The sequence below is a fragment of the Phocoena phocoena genome, chromosome 8 (assembly GCF_963924675.1).
Source record: "Phocoena phocoena chromosome 8, mPhoPho1.1, whole genome shotgun sequence".
Classification (NCBI taxonomy): domain Eukaryota; kingdom Metazoa; phylum Chordata; class Mammalia; order Artiodactyla; family Phocoenidae; genus Phocoena; species Phocoena phocoena.
In genome coordinates this window covers 104,869,559-104,889,264 of record NC_089226.1, presented here as the reverse complement: position 1 = coordinate 104,889,264, position 19,706 = coordinate 104,869,559, and the positions used below count along the sequence as shown (strand labels likewise).

General features: G+C 60.0%; 1 protein-coding gene across 1 annotated transcript; it reads left to right on the top strand.

Annotated features, from left to right (window-relative positions):
* Positions 1-4,985: 4,985 nt before the first annotated feature.
* On the top strand, positions 4,986-8,239 carry LOC136127060 (aldehyde dehydrogenase family 3 member B2-like). Its single transcript, XM_065882475.1, is given in 11 exon segments — positions 4,986-5,058; positions 5,061-5,102; positions 5,476-5,549; positions 5,651-5,678; positions 5,681-5,731; positions 5,998-6,384; positions 7,089-7,255; positions 7,552-7,568; positions 7,727-7,817; positions 7,860-7,869; positions 8,055-8,239. Coding segments are annotated over 11 exon segments (1,125 nt in total).
* The last annotated feature ends 11,467 nt before the right edge of the window (positions 8,240-19,706 follow it).

The window sequence follows — 19,706 nt, the reverse complement described above, 5'->3', positions numbered from 1 at the left end:
CTTTCTCCAGGCCCCGCCCACCAGGTGGAGAATCATGCCAGGTCCATATCTTAGGCAGCTTGGGCTGTTCTAACAAAATACCACAAACATTTCTTTCTTGCCGTTCTGGAGGCTGGAAGTCCAAGACCAAGGTACCAGCTCATTAGGTTTCTCATGGGGGCTCTTTCCTTGGCTTGCAGGTGGCTGTCTTCTCCCTATAGCCTCACGTGGCAGAGAAAGCCAGCAATCTCCCTAGCATCTCTTCTTATTAGGGCACCGATCCCATCACAGGGGCCCCACCTCCTGACCTCATCTAACCTTAATCACCTCCCAAAGACCCCAGCTCTAAATACCACACACTGGGGGTTAGGGCTTCAACATATGAATTTGAGGAGACACCATTCAGACCACAGGAGTCTGTCAAATCTCACTGGAAGGTCATGGCCTAGACCAGAGTCTGCTGCTCTGCCCTCAGATTTGTCACAGCAAATCCCTCACTCCCCTACCCTGGCTGGTGGTTACTTCCTGGAAAACACAGAAACCCCCAGAGGAAATCTCCCCTCATTCTCCCACCCCCAACTCTGCAACGCCCCACCCCACATCCACACGCGCCACCCCCGGTGACAGCCCCATCAAGGGGATCGTCCTGTAAGCACCCAGCGTGTCCCTGGACCACCCCTCTCTACCCCACCCCACCCGTCAGCCATCACCCATTCTCTGCTTCCCTAGAGAAGCAGAATTTCTTGAAAGAATCATCTAGGGTGGTGGCTCTCAACCGGGCTGATGTCATTCCCCTGGGGACCCTTGGCAGTGTCTGGAGACCTTTTGGGTTTTTGAGGAGGTGTGTCCCAATAAGAGAGAGTCAGAAGGAGATTCGACACACACGGCGAAGGCCATGTGAGGACAGAGGCGGAGCTGGGAGGGCTGTGCTAGGAGCCGAGGAGTGCCAGCAGCCACAGAAGCCAAAGGGGCCAGGGAGGACCCTGCCCTGGAGCCTGCAGAAGGGGTGCAGCCCTGGCAGCACCTGGATTTCGGACTTCTGTCCTCCGGGACTGGGAGACAGTAACCCCGCCGTTTCCAGCCACCACGGTTGCGGCCGTTTGTTAGGGCAGCCACAGGAAACTCATCCGACGGGTTTGCAAAGCATCTTACAGTCGTTTTGCGCCAGGAGCTATGAAATGTCTTGTCTACTCATTCATCTTCTCATGTGATCCTCTCAAGAACCACGACAATTAAGTGTAAATGTTACCCCAGGGAGGCTCAGGGAGGTTAAGTAACTTGCCTAGGGTCACACAGTAAACAGGAGAATAAGGGAAAAAAGGAACGGGGTGTGCCGCCCTGCAGCCACAGGTTCCCCAGCCCGTCCAGGCTCTCTCTGCAGCTGCCAGGGCCCCTCCCTCTGCCCCAAGGATGCCAGCCGGGCACATTAGGAGAGTGCAAATGAAGGAGCCCTGCAGGGTGGGGATGGGGGCATAGACATGAGGACCTGCTGCGGGGGCCTCGGTGGGCCGAAGAGCCCTGCAGGCTGAGGGCGTCCTGGAGGAGGCTGCCAGGGTCCCACTGATATGTTCATCCTGTAACCTTTCTCCTTATCAGGTAACTTTCTGCCAGGCCCTCCCAGGGATCACAGAGCAGCCCGGAGTTGCCAGACCTGTTCCCAGGCCAGCTGTGCCAGGTCGGGTGAGGCAGCTGCCGGAGGTGCCGATGTGTAAACCAGGAGGAGGCCAGACTAGCTGGAGCTTCGGTTAGGTCAGCCCGGGTGCCACTCCACTGCCAGACGTGGGCCCGCGGCATCTGGTGGGGGGCTGCGCAGGCTCCTGGGAGGATTGGCCGTCAGCAGAGGCAGGGGTGAGATGGGCCAGGAGCAGAGTCGGCACATGTGAAGGCAGCATGTCAGGCGAAAGGATCCAGGGTCGGAGCCCACACCTGCGGGGTACCTGGGGTCCCGGGGTGAGGGCCGGCAGCACGAGCTGTGGGGAGAGGAATGGGATGTGAGGCCACAGGGTGGGGGGCCGTGGTCCTGGGGCCTGGCTCAGCGCAGGGAGGTGGGTGCTGCCCTGCCCCAGCTGTGCACGTGACCTCCGGCCCGTCATGCTGTCTAAGCCTCACTCCCCCCGCCCCCCCGCAACCCCTGTGACACCCGGGAGTACCCTCGGAGGAACCGTCCATCCCTGGCCTCTGCTGGCCTGGCCGCGGGGGTAGAGGCAGACCCTGTCCTCCCTTGAGAGGCTCCCCAGGCTGGGGGAGGAGGTGACGTGTGGACAGACGGGGGCCAGCCAGGCGTGGCCCGGGCTGTGATTGGGATGTGCCGGGGAGTTGGGACGAGGGAAGCTTCTTCGGAGGTTGTAGAAGCAACACTCACTGTTCATTTCTGATTCTGGAAGCATTGGATGCTCACTGTAGAAAATTTGGAAGCTGCAGAAAGATGCTGAGAAGTCAAAAAAAGTGCAGGGCACTCATTGATGCTGGTGAGGAAGGGGCTGCAGGGCCACCAGACCTGGGACTGAAGCCACCACGTAGCAGCTGTGAGGAGGGCAAATCGGATCACCTCTCAGAGCCTCGGGTTGCTCTCCTTACAACGAGGTAACAAAAAGACCTTTGAGGCTTAAATGAGACGATGCCCGCTGAGCGCTGGGCCCCAGACGCCAGCTCTGCTTCCCCTCCCGCCTGTGTTCTTCTGCCCACAGAATAGATCCCACATCCCTATGTGAAGGTCCTGTCAGGCTGCTGACCTGCCCAGTTGCACCTTGTTTCTCTAAATCTGCCCCCACAGGGCCTTTGCTTGTGCCGGCCCCTCTGTCCCGACGCCTGCCCTCCGAGGGCCCTGCCCTGCCCCTTTCCCACTGCAGTCGGGGCCTCTGCTGGGTCTCCAGCCGGCCTCTCCCAGGGCCTGCGGCACCAATTCATTTATTTGTTTTTGTTTTGTTTTGTTTTTAGTATTTATTTATTTGGCTGCGCCAGGTCTTAGTTGCTGCACGCGGAATCTTTTAGTGGCAGCATGAGGGATCTTAGTTCCCTGACCAAGGAGCGAACCCGGCCCCCTGCACTGGCAGCACGGAGTCTTAACCACTGGACCACCAAGGAAACCCCCCCAGCTCATGTTTATAATTATCTTGTTTTCAGTGTCATTATTGTTCCAATGTCTAGACCGTGAGCTCTGCACAGGCTGGCTAGGTCTGCCGTGGTCACCTCTGTGGCCCAGGTCCACAGCCAGGGTCCCTAGTCAGCCCCACCTCAATGAGCACCTGGGATAAGGAGCAAGGGCCAGCCGTCCCGCTCCAGGGCCCCTGGGGATGCGGCCGACCTCAGCCCCATTCAGCCGTCTGCCTCCTCATTTGACTGGGCAATGGTGGGGCTGGGATTTGGCCATGCACAAGCTAAGCCTGAGGCTGTCCCCAGGCACTCCAGGTGTGCACAGTGAGGACACAGACAGTGACAGTGGAGAAAGTCAGGGAACCCCTGCCCTGCTTGCCTCACCTGGGAAACGTATGATTGAGCTGGGGCCAGGGTCCGTCGACAGACCTCAGGACACCTGGGTGCCATAGCTCACCCCAGACTCCTCCACTCTGGGCCTTGATTCAGCCCTAGAGAGGCTCTAGGGAGCCATGGACAAAGTTAGAGCAGGGCTGATCGGACCACGAGCCACTTGAACCCAGCAGGGAAAGCCAGGTGAGAAAGGTGATGCTGGCACTGCAGGCAGAGCTCTGGTTCAGCCTTGCAACTTGGAGGCCTGAAGGGGCTCCAGGCAACCCTGGACTGAGGGTGGGCACTGCCAGTGGTCAGAGTTGGGCCCAAAGCAGCCCCAGCCAGGCACAGCTCCTCCAGGACGCACTCGGGAGGAAACGGCCCCCTGCCCCTCTTGGCCCGGAGCCTGGGCCTAGGACTGACTTCCCTCTGCCCCTCTGCAATCTGGGGCAGGGGTCTAGGTGAGGCCACCCCTGGGCCCGGCTGTGGGTGGGCACAGCTTGGGGCCCGTTCCAGCCCAAGACATGGTGGACAAGTTCTTACTGAACACCTACTGTGGGCCACGTCCTCCCCCAGGCCGTGGGATGGGGGGAGGGGATGGACAGTGCCGGGAATGAGGGCCTCACTGCCAGGCGGAGGGAGGTCGTTCTGCAGGTGTTGGCCAGGAACGTGCCCAGTCTCTGTTCCTATCTCCCCATACTCCTCGGCTTGGGTGGCCCCCTGAGCCGGGCACCAGTGCTTTCCCCGTCTTATGGTTCCTAAGAATAATAACCTCAGCGGCCAGGCCTGTGCTGTACACGCCCATGGAGGAGTGTTGTCCCCACTTCCCGGATGAGGAGACTGAGGTTCAGACAGGAGGAGGGGGAGGTGCCGATGGGGCCCCCGGCCCGCAAGGTGCCCACGGGGGACGTTGAGACCCATCTCACTCCATGGCCAACGCTCTGAGGCAGAGGTCCTGGGCTCAGGCCTGTGGGATGCTGCTGGACTCTGAGGACGACTCACGTCCACACACAGAGAAAGAGAGACAGAGGAACAGAGACGCAGAGAGACAGACAGACAGACAGAGACGCAGAGGCAGAGGCAATGGTACGGTTTCGTGGCCCCAGCTGGGGTGCTCAGAGCGCTTCCTTGCTCAAGGTCCAGGCAGTTCCCCCCCAGAGGCCCTGCTGGGCTCCTCCTTCCTACCCCCATACCCCATCCCTCTCCACTCTCAGCCCCACTGGGGCTCCCTTGGGCGTCAGGCCAAAGCCCAGATGGGCTCCAGTCCGCAGTCAGCCGTGCCGCAGGCCTTCCCATGGACTCCCCGCCAGGGTGAGCCCGCGGGCCAGGCGGGGGCAATTCCAGGGCAGCCAGGCGGGGGCAATTCCAGGGCAGCCAGGCGGGGGCAATTCCAGGGCAGCTCAGGCCCAGGGAGAGTCGCTGACTTTCTCGGGACCTCTGTCTCCTTGTGGGGACTCCACTGCACAGGCAGCTCGAGGACTCTGGGGGAGTGGGCTTTGGGGTGATCCTCGGTGGGGCCTCACTGTCCCAAACCCCAGCTCATGCCGCTGGACTCGGCCTTCATCCGGAAGGAGCCCTTGGGCCCGGGGCTCATCATCGCCCCCTGGAACTACCCCCGTACCTATCCCTGGTGCCCCTGGTGGGCGCCCTCGCGGCAGGTGATAGAGAGCCTCCTCCTTCCTGCCCCCTGCCAGTCCCCCCAGCCTCGTGGCCTCACAGCCGCCCACAGAGACAGGAAAGAGGGGCACCAGGTGGCTAAGAAGGCCTGGTTCCCATCTGGCCCACCATCCCCAGGCTGTGTGACCTTGGGGCCGGCAGGGCACCTCTCTGTACCATATTCTTCCCCTGAAGGTGGAGTAAGGCCGGCACCTGCCCTGCAGGTGTGAGAACTGAATGGAGACAGGGAGTGGCTACAACTGGCCACCCCCTCTCCCCGCCCTGCCCCATCCCCTCTCCTCTCCCTGCCCCGCCCCACCCCACCCCGCCCTGCCCCACCCCCCTCTCCTCTCCCCGCCCCGCCCCGCCCCTCAGGAAACTGCGCGCTGGAGGTTAGCAAGAGCACTGAGAAGGTCCTGGCCGAGGTGCTGCCCCGATACCTGGCCCAGGTGAGGGTGGGCCTGCTCCTTCAGCATCTGCGTCCCACACCCGCACCCCTGCCGGTAGGAGGTCCTGCAGTGTCCCCTGAGCCGTCTGTCCCCCCTTGCAGAGCTGCTTTGCCGTGGTGCTGGGCGGGCCGAGGAGACGGGGCAGCTGCTGGAGCACAAGTTTGACTACATCCTCTTCACAAGTGAGGGTGGCCCCGGCCAGTGTCCTGGGGGAGAGGGACATTGAGAACGGGATGGAGAAGGCCGTGGAAGGAGGAAGTGGTGGCCAGTGGGGTGAAGCATCCCAGGTGGCAATCAACCCAGGCAGGCGGGCCTGGCACGGTGGGATCCGGGGGCAGCAGGGCAGGGGGCATAACCCAGTGGGTGAGCCAGGATGGGCTGGGAAGGTGGTGCCTGAACCATCTGGCCAAGGGCAGTTGAGGCTTGGGGTCAACTCTCATGTCCCCAGGGGGCCCCCGAGTCGGCAAGGTTGTCATGGCTGCTGCCGCCGAGCACCTGACGCCCGTCACGCTGGAGCTGGGGGGCAAGAACCCCTGCTACGTGGACGACAACTGCGACCCCCAGACCGTGGCCAACCGCGTGGCCTTCTTCCGCTATTTCAACGCCGGCCAGACCTGCGTGGCCCCCGACTATATCCTGTGCAGCCCCGAAATGCAGGCTCGACTGCTGCCCGCCCTGCAGAGTGCCATCACCTGCTTCTACGGCGAAGACCCCCAGAGCTCCCCAGACCTGGGCCGCATCATCAGTGAGAAGAATTTCCAGCGGCTCCGGCGCCTGCTGAGCTGTGGCCGCGTGGCCATCGGGGGCCAGAGTGATGAAAGCGATCGCTACATCGGTGAGTCCCGCCCTCCCTGCCACTGTGCCCGACTCCCAGCCCCCCCCAGCTAAGGCCCCCCCCACGCTGGGGGCCACAGCTGGGCCCCGAGTCTGGGCCCAGCCTGTAACCTCGGGCCCTGAGGCTCCCCGACCCCACTGCTAGAGCCCAGCCTGGTCCACGGCTCTGGTGCCACGATTCTGTGACACCAGTGTTCCGCGTTGCCGTGTCTGAGCCTGTGACCCCACGACTCAGCCCTCTGGCCCAGGCTCTGGATTCTCCAAGCTCAGACCCCAGAGTTCTAGGGCTCAGGTTCCAAACTTCAGCCCCAAGAGCTGCTGCTCCACGGGGCCATGACCCCAGGTCCTATGAGCCCACGATTCCTGGTTCTGAATTTCAACAGCCCGTCCCGAGCACCCGCTACGCTGTGAACAAAGCAGCCCCAGTCTCCCGGGCCGAACGGCTCAGAGGGTGACGCTGCTCCCCAGCAGGCTGGGACCCGGGACCTCAGGTCCGGTCACCCTCTGACTGTAAGACCAAGGCTGAGGGGCTCTCTGGGCCCCACGGGCCCCGGTCAGGCTGGGGAGCCCCTCAAGGTCACTTCCCGGGGGCTGTGGGGAGATCACCTTCCCCAGAACGTCCCTGAGCCTGGAGCCCTGGGTCCCTGGGCCCTGCCTGCCCAAGGCCCCACCCGTGGGGCTGAGCCGTGCCCTGTGCCCGGGCAGCTCCCACGGTGCTGGTGGGCGTACAGGAGACGGAGCCGGTGATGCGGGAGGAGATCTTCGGGCCCATCCTGCCCATCATGAACGTGAGGAGCCTGGCCAAGGCCATCGAGTTCATCCGCCGTCGGGAGAAGCCCCTGGCCCTGTACGCCTTCTCCAACAGCAGCCAGGTGGGGCTGGACAGAGGTGGGAGCAACAGAGGGGCCCAAAAGGGTGAGACCGGTCACCTCCCCTTTCCCGGCCCACTTGTGAGGGTTAGCGCAGCAGGTGCCTCCAGTGTGACTATAATCCAGGCCACTGGACAACGGCTCCCTGCACACAGGTGCCTGGCAGAGACGGGGGGCAGCGTCAAGAAGCTGGCAACACGTGGCTGGCCAACTGTCTGCCCTGGCCGGGGCAGCTCCCGCCCGGACGAGGAGGTGCTCCCTCTATCTGTCCGGCCCGGGGGCGGCCCTCTTGTCCTCAGTCATGCAAAAAAGTTCTGTGTGGGCGAGCAGAGCCCCTGAAGGGGGAGGGGGCAGAGCAAAGGTGGGACCCGGCAGGCAGAGCCAGGCTGGCCGCCATGGAGCCTGTGCCCTGCTGCTGCTGTGACTCTCGGTGCCGCTTCTCAGGGCCACGGACTCCCCTCTGTGAGCTCAGAGGGGCGACACTCACCGGATCAGCAGCGGCCCCTTTGGAGGCAAGGAGGGCTTCATCTACCTGACTCTGCTGTCCCTGCCACTAGAGGGAGTCGTTGAGCCCTCCCCTCCTTCACCCTCCAGCCCCAACTCCCAGGGAAGCTCAGGTTGGCACCCCAGACCCAGGAAGGCCCAGTTTTGCCTTCCCTCACTGTTGATCCAGGCCCCAGGCCTCTCAAGGCCTCAGTTTCCTTATCTGCAAAATGGCTCTTAGAATGGCCTGGCTTTCCCTGAGCTCCCTGCTGGGCGGTGGGCTGCCGCTGAACGGGCCCTCACTTCCGTGCCCATGCAGACAACAGCGGAATGGGCAGCTACCACAGCAAGTTCTCCTCCGACGCTTTCTCCCACCACCGCGCCTGCCTGCTCTCCCCCTCGGGCCTGGAGAAGCTCAAGGACATCCGCTACTCGCCCTTTTCTGCCTGCAAACAGCAGCTGCTCAGCTGGGCCTTGGGCAACCAGCGCTGCATCCTTCTGTGAGCACCCTGTCCATCTCCAGTGCCCCATCCCCACGACCCCCCTGTCCTGCTGTTGCCCAGGTGCTCGGTGACCCCCCAAAGGCTGGTGTCCTGTCCAGGAACACAAAGAACCTGCTCCTGGGGCTTTGTCTGAACAGACTCCTGGCTGGGCAGGACCTCTGGGACATTAGTCCAGCCCCTTTCAGGGCCAAAGTCCTCTCTGCAGCCTCCTGACAGATTTGTTGACCCTCTGTTTGAACATATCTGATGACAGAGAACTTACCCCCAAGGCTGGGCAGCTCTGGTGGTTAGAAAAGACTCCCTCACGTCAGATCTATAAATAAGCTCCCAAAATACAGAGTGATTTCTAACAGCTCCAGTCACACCTGGTTTGGGGAACTGGGTTTGTCTGACCTGAAGTGATCTGATCTTGAACTCAGGTCTGGCCAGTCGCTGGTGTTGGCCTGAAGTGCGTTATTTACAAGGACTCTGATGGTGTGTGTGGAATCTATAGGAAGGAGTGCAATGGTTGATTAGTGATGTCTGCTATGGGCACAGGAGGGGGTTGTGCCCATGCTGGCCACATCGTCATCCCTGCTCTAATCTCCCAGAGAGAGGTCAGGGCGGGCAGAATCTAAATCTGGTCTCTTCATCTGACACATGGGAAAACAGATTTAGAGCCAGGATAGGGCTGAACTGAGTTTATACGGTAAAGCAGGGCAGAGCTGAGTGACAGTGGGATTTATGGCCTCGTGGCCCTCATCTGGCTCACACAGAACCCTACCCATCCCTGCAGTAGCTCCATCACCTGGAAAGCTTGGGTTTGCGTCAGTCCATGGCCATATTGTTACTGGGTGCCTTTGGGCATGTCCCTTAACTTCTCTGAGCCTTACCTTGTAGAATGGGGTTCCCATCTCCCTCCTACAGTTGGTGTGAGTGTTAAATGGGATCATATGTGTCTGGGGCCCAGGGGCCCCCACCCCAGACATAGTAGAGTCCAGACTCTCATGTAAGTTAAGCCAGCATTGGGCAGAGGCCCTGGCTGCAGAGGTGCCCCTGGCCACACACCTCCCAGAGCTTCCCAGGGCTCTGTCACAGTCACAGTTTTTGTGACAGCAGCCTCTGCTTGTCCAGCAATCATGGCATGCTGCTGTCCCAAGGCTTGGGGGTGGTCCCAGGGTCCCTTAGATGCTGGTTCCACCCTGGGAACAGGCCACAGTCCAGAGTGGGTCGTTAAGAAAAACAACAATATGGGGTGATTCCTCCTCCCACCCCCACCCCAGGACACTAGGCCGGCAAGAAGGAGTGGGAAGGGTGGTCCTGGGGGGCATAAAGGAACACCTGGTATGAGGGCGCTGTGAAAGGCTGACAGGAGGGGGTGAGCAGAGGCCAAAGTGGGACTCAGAACCGGGTCAGGATGGTAGAGGGACAGGCAGGGGCTCCAAAGCCCCTGGACAGGGACTTCCCTGGCAGTCCAGTGGTTAAGACTCCGTGCTTCCACCGCAAGGGGCGTGGGTTTGATCCCTGGTTGGGGAACTAAGATTCCGCATGTCGCGGTGTGGGCAAAACCAACAGTAGCGGCAACAACAAAAAACAAAGTGGCCCTTGGGTGTGGCTCCCAGGTCACGTGGCTCTCCTGAGCCAAGACTTACAATTTTGTGGGATGGTTCAGGTTCTGACCCGGCTCTGGGCCTCAGTTTCCTCAACTGCAGTGAAGAAGTTGGACCTTTGGATACTCACGATGCCTCTGCCCTCCATCAGGCCAGGGTCTGCTGTGCATGTGTCCGTTCTCCAAGCTTGCACCTGCCCCTTTGCTCCCTCACTCCTCACAGCTGCCCGGACCCAGGAGGGAGCCTCATTCCCATTTCACAGGCAGGAGCCAAGGCCCAGAGAGGGCACTGACTCCCCAAGTCACACAGCTTGTCAGGGAGGGGTGTCAGAGCCAGTGGGGGCTGGGGGCCCCCTCTACTTCCTGGGGCTCAGAGGTGTGACTCAGCAGGCCCACCTCCAGACTGTTCTCACTGCTGTGGCTCACACACGTTGGTACACGCAGCACAGACGTGAATACACAAATCCTCAGACACCAGCGCACACACGCACGAGCTTGCACACTCAGTTGGGATTGGGGGCTGCTGTTCCTGGGAGCTCTTGCCCTGGCTCCCAGATGCCCTTCCATTCTATAAACACTTTCTGAGGATGTGGAGAAAAGGGGAGCCTCCTATACTTTTTGTGGGAATATAAATCAGTGCAGCCACTATGGAGAACAGTATGGAGATTACTTAAAGAAACGAAAAATAGAGTTACCATATGATGTAGCAATCCCACTCCTGGGCATATATCTGGAGAAAACTTTAATTCAAACAAATATATGCACCCCAATGTTTGTAGTGGTATTATTTACAATAGCCGAGACATGGAAGCAACCTAAATGTCCAACGACAGATGAATGGATAAGGAATGTACAATGTAATGTACAAATGTACAGTGGAATATTACGCAGCCATAAAAAGAATGAACTAATGCCATTTGCAGCAACATGGATGGACCTAGAGATTATCACACAAGGTGAAGTAAGTCAGAGAAAGACAAATATTTTATGATATCACTTATATGTGGAATCTAAAAATTAGTACAAATGAACTTATTTACAAAACAGAAGCAGACTCACAGACATAGAAAACAAATTTATGGGGACCTCCCTGGTGGTCCAGTGGTTAAGACTCTGTGCTCCCAACGCAGAGGGCCGAGGTTCAATCCCTGGTTGGGGAGCTAAATCCTGCATGTATGCCGCAACCAAGACCCGGCACAGCCTAAATAAATAAATAAATTTAAAACAAAAACTAAAAAACACACAAATTTATGGTCACCAAAGAGGAGGTAGGGGAGGGATAAATTAGGAGTATGGATTAACATATACATACTACCATATATAAAATAAAAACAAGGTCCTATTGTGTAGCACAGGGAACTATATTCAATACCTTGTAATAACCTGTAATGAAGAATTAATTTAAAAAATTAAAATAATTTTAAAAAGAATATATATATATAAAACAATATTGTAAATCAACTATACTTCAATTTAAAAAATAAATAAATTAAAAAATATATATATATACCTTCTAAGACGGGGACGCTGGACCCCAGCCAGGGGAAGTGAAACTTTCCAGGACCCCCTAAGGCTGTCCTCCCCAGAGCTGGGGGCCCACCACCTCCTGGCAGGAAGCATTCTGGTCTCCAGCAACCCCCCAGATAGCCAGGGCTGGTGCTCAGACCCTTCCTTCCTTCCCAAGAGGCCCAGCACCCAGAGAATCAGCAGAATCCCGGCAGCCTGTGGGGGCCTCTCAAAGACTACGGCTTCTGCCTTAGAAAGCAGGGCCTCGAGGCCCCTACCCTGAGCGAAGCGGGGAGCAGGGACCCGGAGGGAGGCAGACACCCCACTGACTCGCTCCACCACACCTGGCCAGGGGGTCGGCCGAGTCGCTCAACCTTCCAGAGCCCAGGTCCAGCCCCACGAACAGAGCGAATGGTAGCTGCCCTCCGTTTGCGGCGCCAGGGCCTTTGCCCATGAAGATTCAGTGACCCCACCCCACCCCCAGCTACCCTACTGAGGTACCAGCAGGCCTGACAGGTCCCACAGCTCCACCTATGGGGGTGAGCAGGAGAGCAGGAAAGTGCAGGTGAGCCCAGCCCTCACGAGGAGTTGCCTGTGATCTGAGCAGCTGCAAAGAGGGCTGGCCTGGAGGGAGCCCCAGCTGCTGGGCCTGGTTCTGGAGCTGGGCTGACACCTCCTGGGAGGACTCAGCCTGGTCGTGAAGAAGGCCTAGGACCAGACGCCTGGGGGAGGACCAGCTTCAGGGCCCCAGTGCTGGCACACAGGAGGCACTGGTGACCTGATGGTCACTGCCCAGCAGTGCCTCTCTACTCAGGGACCACTGGACCGCCCTCGGCTCCTGGGGAAAGGACAGGACTTGGGGCCACGTGCGGGGGGCTTAGTTTTCATCCTTTCCCCCTTGTCCCTTGAGAGCAGCAAGAGGAGAGTGGGCTCATATTGGACACCCCCCAGGTTCCAATTCCAGTTCTGCCTCTAGTGCCCTGGGTACCCTTGGGCATCCTGTCTGAGCCTCAGTTTCCACATCTATAAAATGGATCTGAGGGTCATTTCCAAAACAAAGCAAGTTGAATCATTTGAGTCATACCTGTCCCTGAAAACGATCAAAAACAATGAAATATTTAGAAATTGTTTAAATCACCAAAGAGCTGTAAAGCTGGGACCCCACAGCTCATAGTCCTTTAGGGTAAAGGGTGACCCAGGAGTGACCCTGGTCCTTTGAGGGCCGCAGGGACAGAAGCATGTTGCTGAAGGGATGGAGGGAGGGGGATATTCCTCATCTGGGTGGCCACCAAGGCACCATCTCAACAGGCAACTTGTGGTGGCCTGGTCTGGTGGTGGCCCATGGCTCAGCCGGTGGTGGATTCCAGGCCTGCCCTCCCTTGGCTGGACACCTGGGCGATGAACGGCCTGCACTTGGCAGCCCTCCAGGGCTCTCTCTGGGGAAGTAGTCTTCATCTCAGGCTTTAGAGAGTCCCTACAAGCAATTTCCCAAAGTCTGGTGCAGCTCCCCAGCGGGAGCCCCAGCTGGCCCCAGGAGGCGGGAATGCTGAGATTCCCAGAGGAGGGACCAAGGGCAAGAGCAGGGGTGTGGCCGCAGGACCTGGACTCAGTGGACCACGGCAGCAGAAAGCAACAGTGTGAGGTAGAGGCAGGCAGGGAGACCCCAGCATTACTGACCTCTGGGTGGACCTCAGCCCATCACCCACTCCTGCCCCCTGCTCTCTACCAACTCAGCACAGACACTTCCTGCCCAGGGATCTCCTGGCCCATAAATACCCATCGTTCCAGGAGGTGCACATCCCAGCCCTGGTGGCCCAGGCAGCTGAGACCTGCATTGACAGGTAACCACCCCTTCTTCCCTAAGGCCCCTGCACCAGCTCAGAGGAGCATGGGGGAGGGGCAGGAAGGAACAGGAGTCGCCTGGAACCCGACACTCCACAGCCAGCTCCTGTGACACCGACCACTTCCCCTGCTGTGCCCGGTTTCCCCATCTATAAAATGGGAGCACAGCCCTCTTGCTATAGGGAGTGTGCCTAGGTGAATCCATCTTCCCAAGTCTGGGCCCCTTTTCTCAACTTGGGAGAAAGAAACTCCTTCTCTCCAAAGGGAGCAGAGAAATGATCTCCTCAGAGAAAGGCAGGGCAGGGCAATGCTTACCCTCAAGGGAAGGGTGCCAATGGAGGGACTGCAGGCACCAGGAGGGACCAACCTGGGCCACTGGAGGTGCAGGTGGGACGCCGCTGAGCTAACATCCAGCCACGGCTTTGGACAAACAACCGCCCCACCTGTCTTGGGCCCCTCAGGCCGCAGGGAACTCACCACCACCAGCCCAGCTCTAAGCACTGGGCATCGTGCTGGTGCCAGGGTTTCCTAAGCAGGTCCACCCACCAGGTGCGCCACCCCACACAGCGATGTGCTGGCTGCTGGTGCCCTGAGAGGCCCTGCACCAGGGCCACTCACGGCAATGAGACAGCTAGCGCCTACCTGGCCTGGCACTGGCTGCGGGTCCCAGGGGAGGTGCAGAGACTCAGCTCCTCCACCATGCCTGTGCTGCTGGCCAACCCGGGGGCCTCAGCCGTCTGCTGCCGCTACGTGGGCCATGACCTCAGTCATGCCTTCACCGGGTCCTTCCTCAAGTAAGCATCCTGCCCTGCTGCTACAGCTCCCACTGGGGAGCTGCACCAGGCTTTGCGAAATTGCTTGTAGGGACTCTTTAAAGCCTGGGATGAAGACTACTCCCCCAGAGAGAGCCCTGGAGGGCTGCCAAGGGCCCCCACCTGCTAAGCTGACCAGTCCCTCCACCCGGCAGGAGGCACCCTTCTGCCTGTGATGTCCATTCCTCCCTTTTCAGTTTAGAGAAATTCAGATTGATGTCACCTCCTCCAGGAAGCCCTTCCGGATCCCAGGCTGAGACGGGGCCTCTTCTGGGTTCCCCAGACCCGGGGCTTGCCTCAGATCATCCCCCCACAGGCTGCGTTTACGCAATCACTGTTTATACCTTCCTTCAGTGGATACTGGCCGAGCCCCACCTCTGAGCCCCATCTCAGGCCAGCTCGGGTGAGAGAACGAGGTACAGGACTGAGGCGCTGTCCTCAGCTTACTAAGGACAGAGAAAGGACTCAGTGACCACAAACCAGGAGGCTAAATGCAGGGCTGGGGGCTACACGAAGCATCTAACTTGGTCAAGGGCAGTCAGGGAAGGCTTCCGGAAGGAGGCGGGATCTCAGCCAAGCCCCAAAGGGTGAGTATAAGTTAACCAGGTGGAGAGGAGAGGAGTTCCAGGGAAGGGCCCAGCAGGTACGAGGCCTGAAGGTGAGACCAGCACAGTGCTTGGAGGTGTGGCCGGCGTGAGGAGGGTCTGCGGTGGGTGGGCAGGGCCAGGCCGAGGGTTTGGGGCCGTGCGAGGGGGCAGGCATCCACATGAGCCCCTGAGCTGCTCTGTCCCTCCTGCAGGGTCTTGGGGGCTTCACTCCTGTCGGCGGCACAAGGCTGCCCTCCCCCGCACCACTCACACACTCTGACCCTCTGATCACTGACAGAGACTGTCAGGGGCTGACACTACATCTTCGCCCCTGAAATGCCAGGGCCAACGCAGATGACCCACACGAGGTGTCAAGGGCCAGAGACCTGAACCAGCTGCTGGGGCCCAAGGCCTCGGGCCGGCCTTCTACTTATCCCAGACCTTCACAACACCACGGCCTCACCTGGAAGGCACCTACAACGTTTATGCCACGCACCTGCGCCACCACCCATCTTCCTTGTGGATGCTGAATAAGAGACATTTTGAGTGATTTCTCCCACAATTAAAAAATTTACTTAATAAACTTTTATATTATATTCACTATGTGTCAGGCACTGTTTTAAGCACTATTAGCTGTTTAATTTAGACTTCAGGACAATAGGAGGAGATAGAATAATCCCTATTTTACAGATGGGGAAGCTGAGGAACAGAGAGGTTAAGTGACTTGCTCAAGGTCACACAGCTAGCAAGGCTTTGAACGCAGGCTTCACTATCTGTGCCCGTAACCACTAGGGTACACTTCCACAATGATAAGTGCCTTTCTAAGGCAACTGGTGTCTCCACTTCTAGACACAGAGCCAGTTGGCATCTCAGCAGACACCCTGTTGCATTGATCGAGGAAGAGAAGGAGCAAGTGGGCAGGGCCATAAGTGAGCGGCATCTCTGAGGCAGTCCCTGCTGGGGTGGCCCGCACTGAGGCCAGGGCAGAGGTCAGCCCCAGCAACATTGTCCTTGGCTCTTCTCCCAGGACTGAGAGTTCGAGCCGCTGCGGCCTGGCGCACCCATCTTCCAGATAGATGTTCAGCGGTGAGGACGTGCTCTATGGGGGGGAGTCCACCATGGACCCTGTGTTCATCAACGAGCTTGCCTACTACGAGGAGGGCATTGCCTTCCTCCAGGCTGAGAAGCTCACGTTCTCCGTGCCTGCCCTGCCCGCACTGGCCTCCACCCCGCCAGGGTCCCTGATCCAGGCCACGCCTGCCTGGCATCAGCCCTCCCTTCTGAACAGTGGGTCGTGAGGCACTGTCTCGAGCCCAGGGCCCTCCCTTTGCCACCCACTGTGGACCATGTTTCTTGCCATACCCCACACCTCCCTGCCTCAGTTTCCCATTCTATAAAATGGAAGATGTCCAGGGGTCCATGGTTCATGTCCTCTCGCCAGCATGGCCCCTCTCTGTGACCTCAGGATCTGGGGCAGGTCTGGCTCAGGGTGGTCTTGGACATTCTGTGTGTACTGGGGCCGGGGGTGGCTGTCTCTGTGCCCACGCATTTTCATCAGTGCCCAGGGGAAAATCCCATAGTGTGTGTGTGTGTGTTGGGGGGAACTTGGAGAAGTACTGTCCTGGGGCCAGCAGAGGGGCTTCCAGAGGAGGCTGTGACCCAGAGCAGGGCTCCAACCCCTCTGCATTCCCAGGGCCAGAAAGTCGATCTCTGTGTGCCCGTGTGTGTGGGTGTCCAGGCGTGTGCCTGCCCCAGGTGCTCCGTGGTTGTGTGTGTGTGTGGGGGGGTGTCTGCACACACATGTGTTTCTGAGAGCCTCGGTACCTTGGGCATTCTTCCGGGGGGATCCATATGTGGCTGGTGGTACAGCCCAGGTGTGCGTTTCCAGGTATGTAATGAGCTCAGGGCTCATGGGGGCTCAGGGAGCGTCAAGGCTGGGGAAGCAGTGCAGCTCAACAAGGCTCTCCCCACCCAGGACAGCCCTCCAGGCACAGGGACGCAGGGAGGAGGTGCAGGTAGGGCAGGTGGGGCAGGCGGAAGGCTCCTGCACCATCCAGGACAGAAGTCAGCGTCGGGGAGGGAGCGGGCACAGGGTCTGCGTCTGGGGTCCCCTCAGTCCTGCCCCAGGCACTCTCTGCACGGTGTCCACAGCAGGGCTGAAGTGGATGGGGTGGGATGACGCCTGGACACAGCCTCACACTTTCCATGCTCCACCCCCGGGGCCCACACCCCACCCCGCCCCCGTGTTGAGAGCATCGCTCCTGCCTGACAGTGGGGCTGGTGGAGCCCCGAGCTCCGTCCTCTCCAGACATCACTCTCTGGCCCCTCTACACCCCCGCCGCCTGGCTCAGCCATCTCCCCGCGGGCACAGCTGCCACGCTGACCTCTGCTATTGAGCAGCGAGATGAGAAGGTGGGAAGGATATGGGGCACCAGGGACAGGCTGGCAGGCAAGATGGATGAGGGGGCAGGGGGCCAGCAGGCGCCCCTGGCAGGAAGGGCAGACTGGCGGGGGAGGAGGCTGTAAAGGGAAGCGTGCCTGTGTGCATGGTGTGTGTGTGTGTGTGTGTGTGTAAGAGGAGCTTGTGCACATGTGCAAAGGAGTGGTGGCAGGTCACCAGGTCTTGAGTTCGTTTATGCATTTGGGCTGACATGTGAGTGTGCCCACGTACGCACGAGCATGTGTGTGTATGGGGGGTGTCCCAGCACACGGACCAAAGGCGTGTGCAAGCACACACACACACCAGGAGCCAGCAGAACCCCGGACCCCTGGGAGTCCGGGCTGAGGGGGAGCCACTAGGACTGGTGCGGATCCCCCAAACCCCTCCACCACCTGCCTATTTCTCACCTGCCCCACTGTGCATCTTGGGACAGGGTGGCACCTGGGGGCTGCTGGGACCCTCCATCACAGGCGCAGAGAACTCTCCCCCATCTTGCCCAGCAGCAGACCCCAGTGCAGGTGCAGCCTTCCTCCCAAAGCTGGCCGTGGGTCTATGCCAGGGGTCGGCCCAAGCTCTCCCCGAGGGATTCCTCCCAGCCTGGCAGGCAGGGACCGGGGGCACAGGGGGTGGAAGCAGCAGGCCTCCCTGAGCTGAAGGGAGGAGAGGTCTGCCCCCGACATGCGACATGTGGCTCTGGGAAGGGCCAGGGTGTCACCCTCGAGAGGAGCAGCCCCTCTCTGCCCCCCGTTAGGTATGGCCTCTGCCAACCCCTTGTTCCCAGTGCCAGACTCTGGAGGAGGTGTGGGGGTCCAGCCGCCTTTGGGGACCCCAGTCGAGCATGCCCAGCTCGGTGTGCTCTCACCTAGTGCTCCGGCCTGGGGGCTAGCCTGCGATGCTCCCTCCTGGAGTGGGCTAACCGGGGTCTAGCCCGATGACCCTCCTTGCACCACATAGCAGACACCAGCTTCGGGGAACCCCCATCCTCTGCCTTCCTGACTGGAGATCTGTGTGTTCCCTGAATGCCCAGCCCCAGACAGGCAGGGGCCGCCTGGGGAAGGTGTCTGGTCAGGACATGCCCCAGAGGCCTCTGACCTGGGCCAGTGTCCCCCCCCGTGGGGACTGTGTAGGCACCATCAACCAGGATGGGGACAGCTTACTGCCCCCCAAGCTGGGCCAGCCCATCCCAGGCAGAGGCGATTATGCACTTAGTTCAGTTGGGGAAACTGAGGCACGGAGATGTCAGGGTCCTGCCAGCGTTGCATAGCTCATCGGGCCGAGCGGTCAGGAGGACCTGGCTTCCTGCCATCCAGTCCTGGGGCTCTGCCTCTGCTGGTACTTGCGGCTGCTGCCCGCTAGCCTTTCCTGCTCAAGCTCCCTGGGGATTCCACACCAGCGGCTCCAGGTCAGGTGTCTGGGTCCTGGGGAGAGAGCTTCGCCTCTGCCATTCAGCCCTCCATGCTCCTGCCACCACCGCAGCCCCCTGACCTCCCTGAGGCCCTGTCAGCCCCGGCCCCTCCAGTCAACCAGGCGTGGGCCCCTGCAGATCACCCAGCCTGTCCTCGAGATGGGCCCCTACCCTGTGTCTGGCCCATTGATCAGGAATGGCTGGGGGGCTCCTAGCAGCTCCTAGCTGGGGAAGGGAGGAAGCCAGGAGAGGGGACCGGGAGAGGGAGAGGAGACTTTGCCACGTCAGAGCCTTCCCACCTGCCCTCCTCCCCCACGGCATCGCGCCTGGAGCTGCACCAGCCCAGCCGGGGGCCTTGCACAGTCCAGTGCGAGGGTGGCTTGGAGAAGGGGCTCTGCACACCCCAGAGCCAGGGTCCCGCCTACAGAGACCAGGTGCCCGGCTTGGGTGGAGAGCCAAGACCTGGGCTATCGAGGAGGGAAGGCCAGTCCTGCCAGGAGACTGGGGACTGAGTGAGGGCCCGAGAGCTGAGCCGTGCTGCCGAATGGACCAGGAGACCGGGAGGCACTGACCAGAGGCGGGACACGCAGGGACCCCAGCTGAGCCGCCCTTCTCCAGGAGCCGGAAGTCCGGGCTGTCCCCATGGCAGGTAAGGGGCAGGCGGCCAAGGGAGCCCCATGGGTGGGCTCAGGCTCCGGGGCGAGTGGGGTGGGGGGCAGGGACTGGGCGTGGGGACCAAGGAAACGCCACTGGACCCAGGGGCTGGGCAAGAGCATGGGGCAGGGGCACCCCAGAATTAGACCTCAGATCCCCCAGGGCGGGGTCGATGGGCTCACAGCCACCCAAGTGCAAATATAGGGGTGCTGACAGGCAGGGAGACACAGCCATTTCTGGGAGGTGAAAGCCTTATCAGACGTTGGTGAGCGTGGGCCTGGCTCTGCCCCTCTCTGGGCCTCACCCCTTGAGGATCAAGGTTCGGGGGGGCTGGACAAGGAACCTCTAACTTCCCCTCCAAACCTGACTTCATGCCGGTGGGAAACTGTCAACTCCTGACCCCAAGAGGTGCTGGCTTTTAGAGGAGCTGGGCAGAGGAGAGGGTCCTGCCCAGAGTTATTGAGAGTGCTCAGGGGTGGCACATTGACTGGGATGGGCAGGATGTAGGCTTGTAGAAGACTTGGAAGCCAGTAACCAGGCTGTGAAGCTCCCAGGACCAGCAAAGCCATGAGCCTCCCCGACTTGGGACGCATCACCTCACCATGGACCCTGGGGGCTGGCATCGGTTACCGGG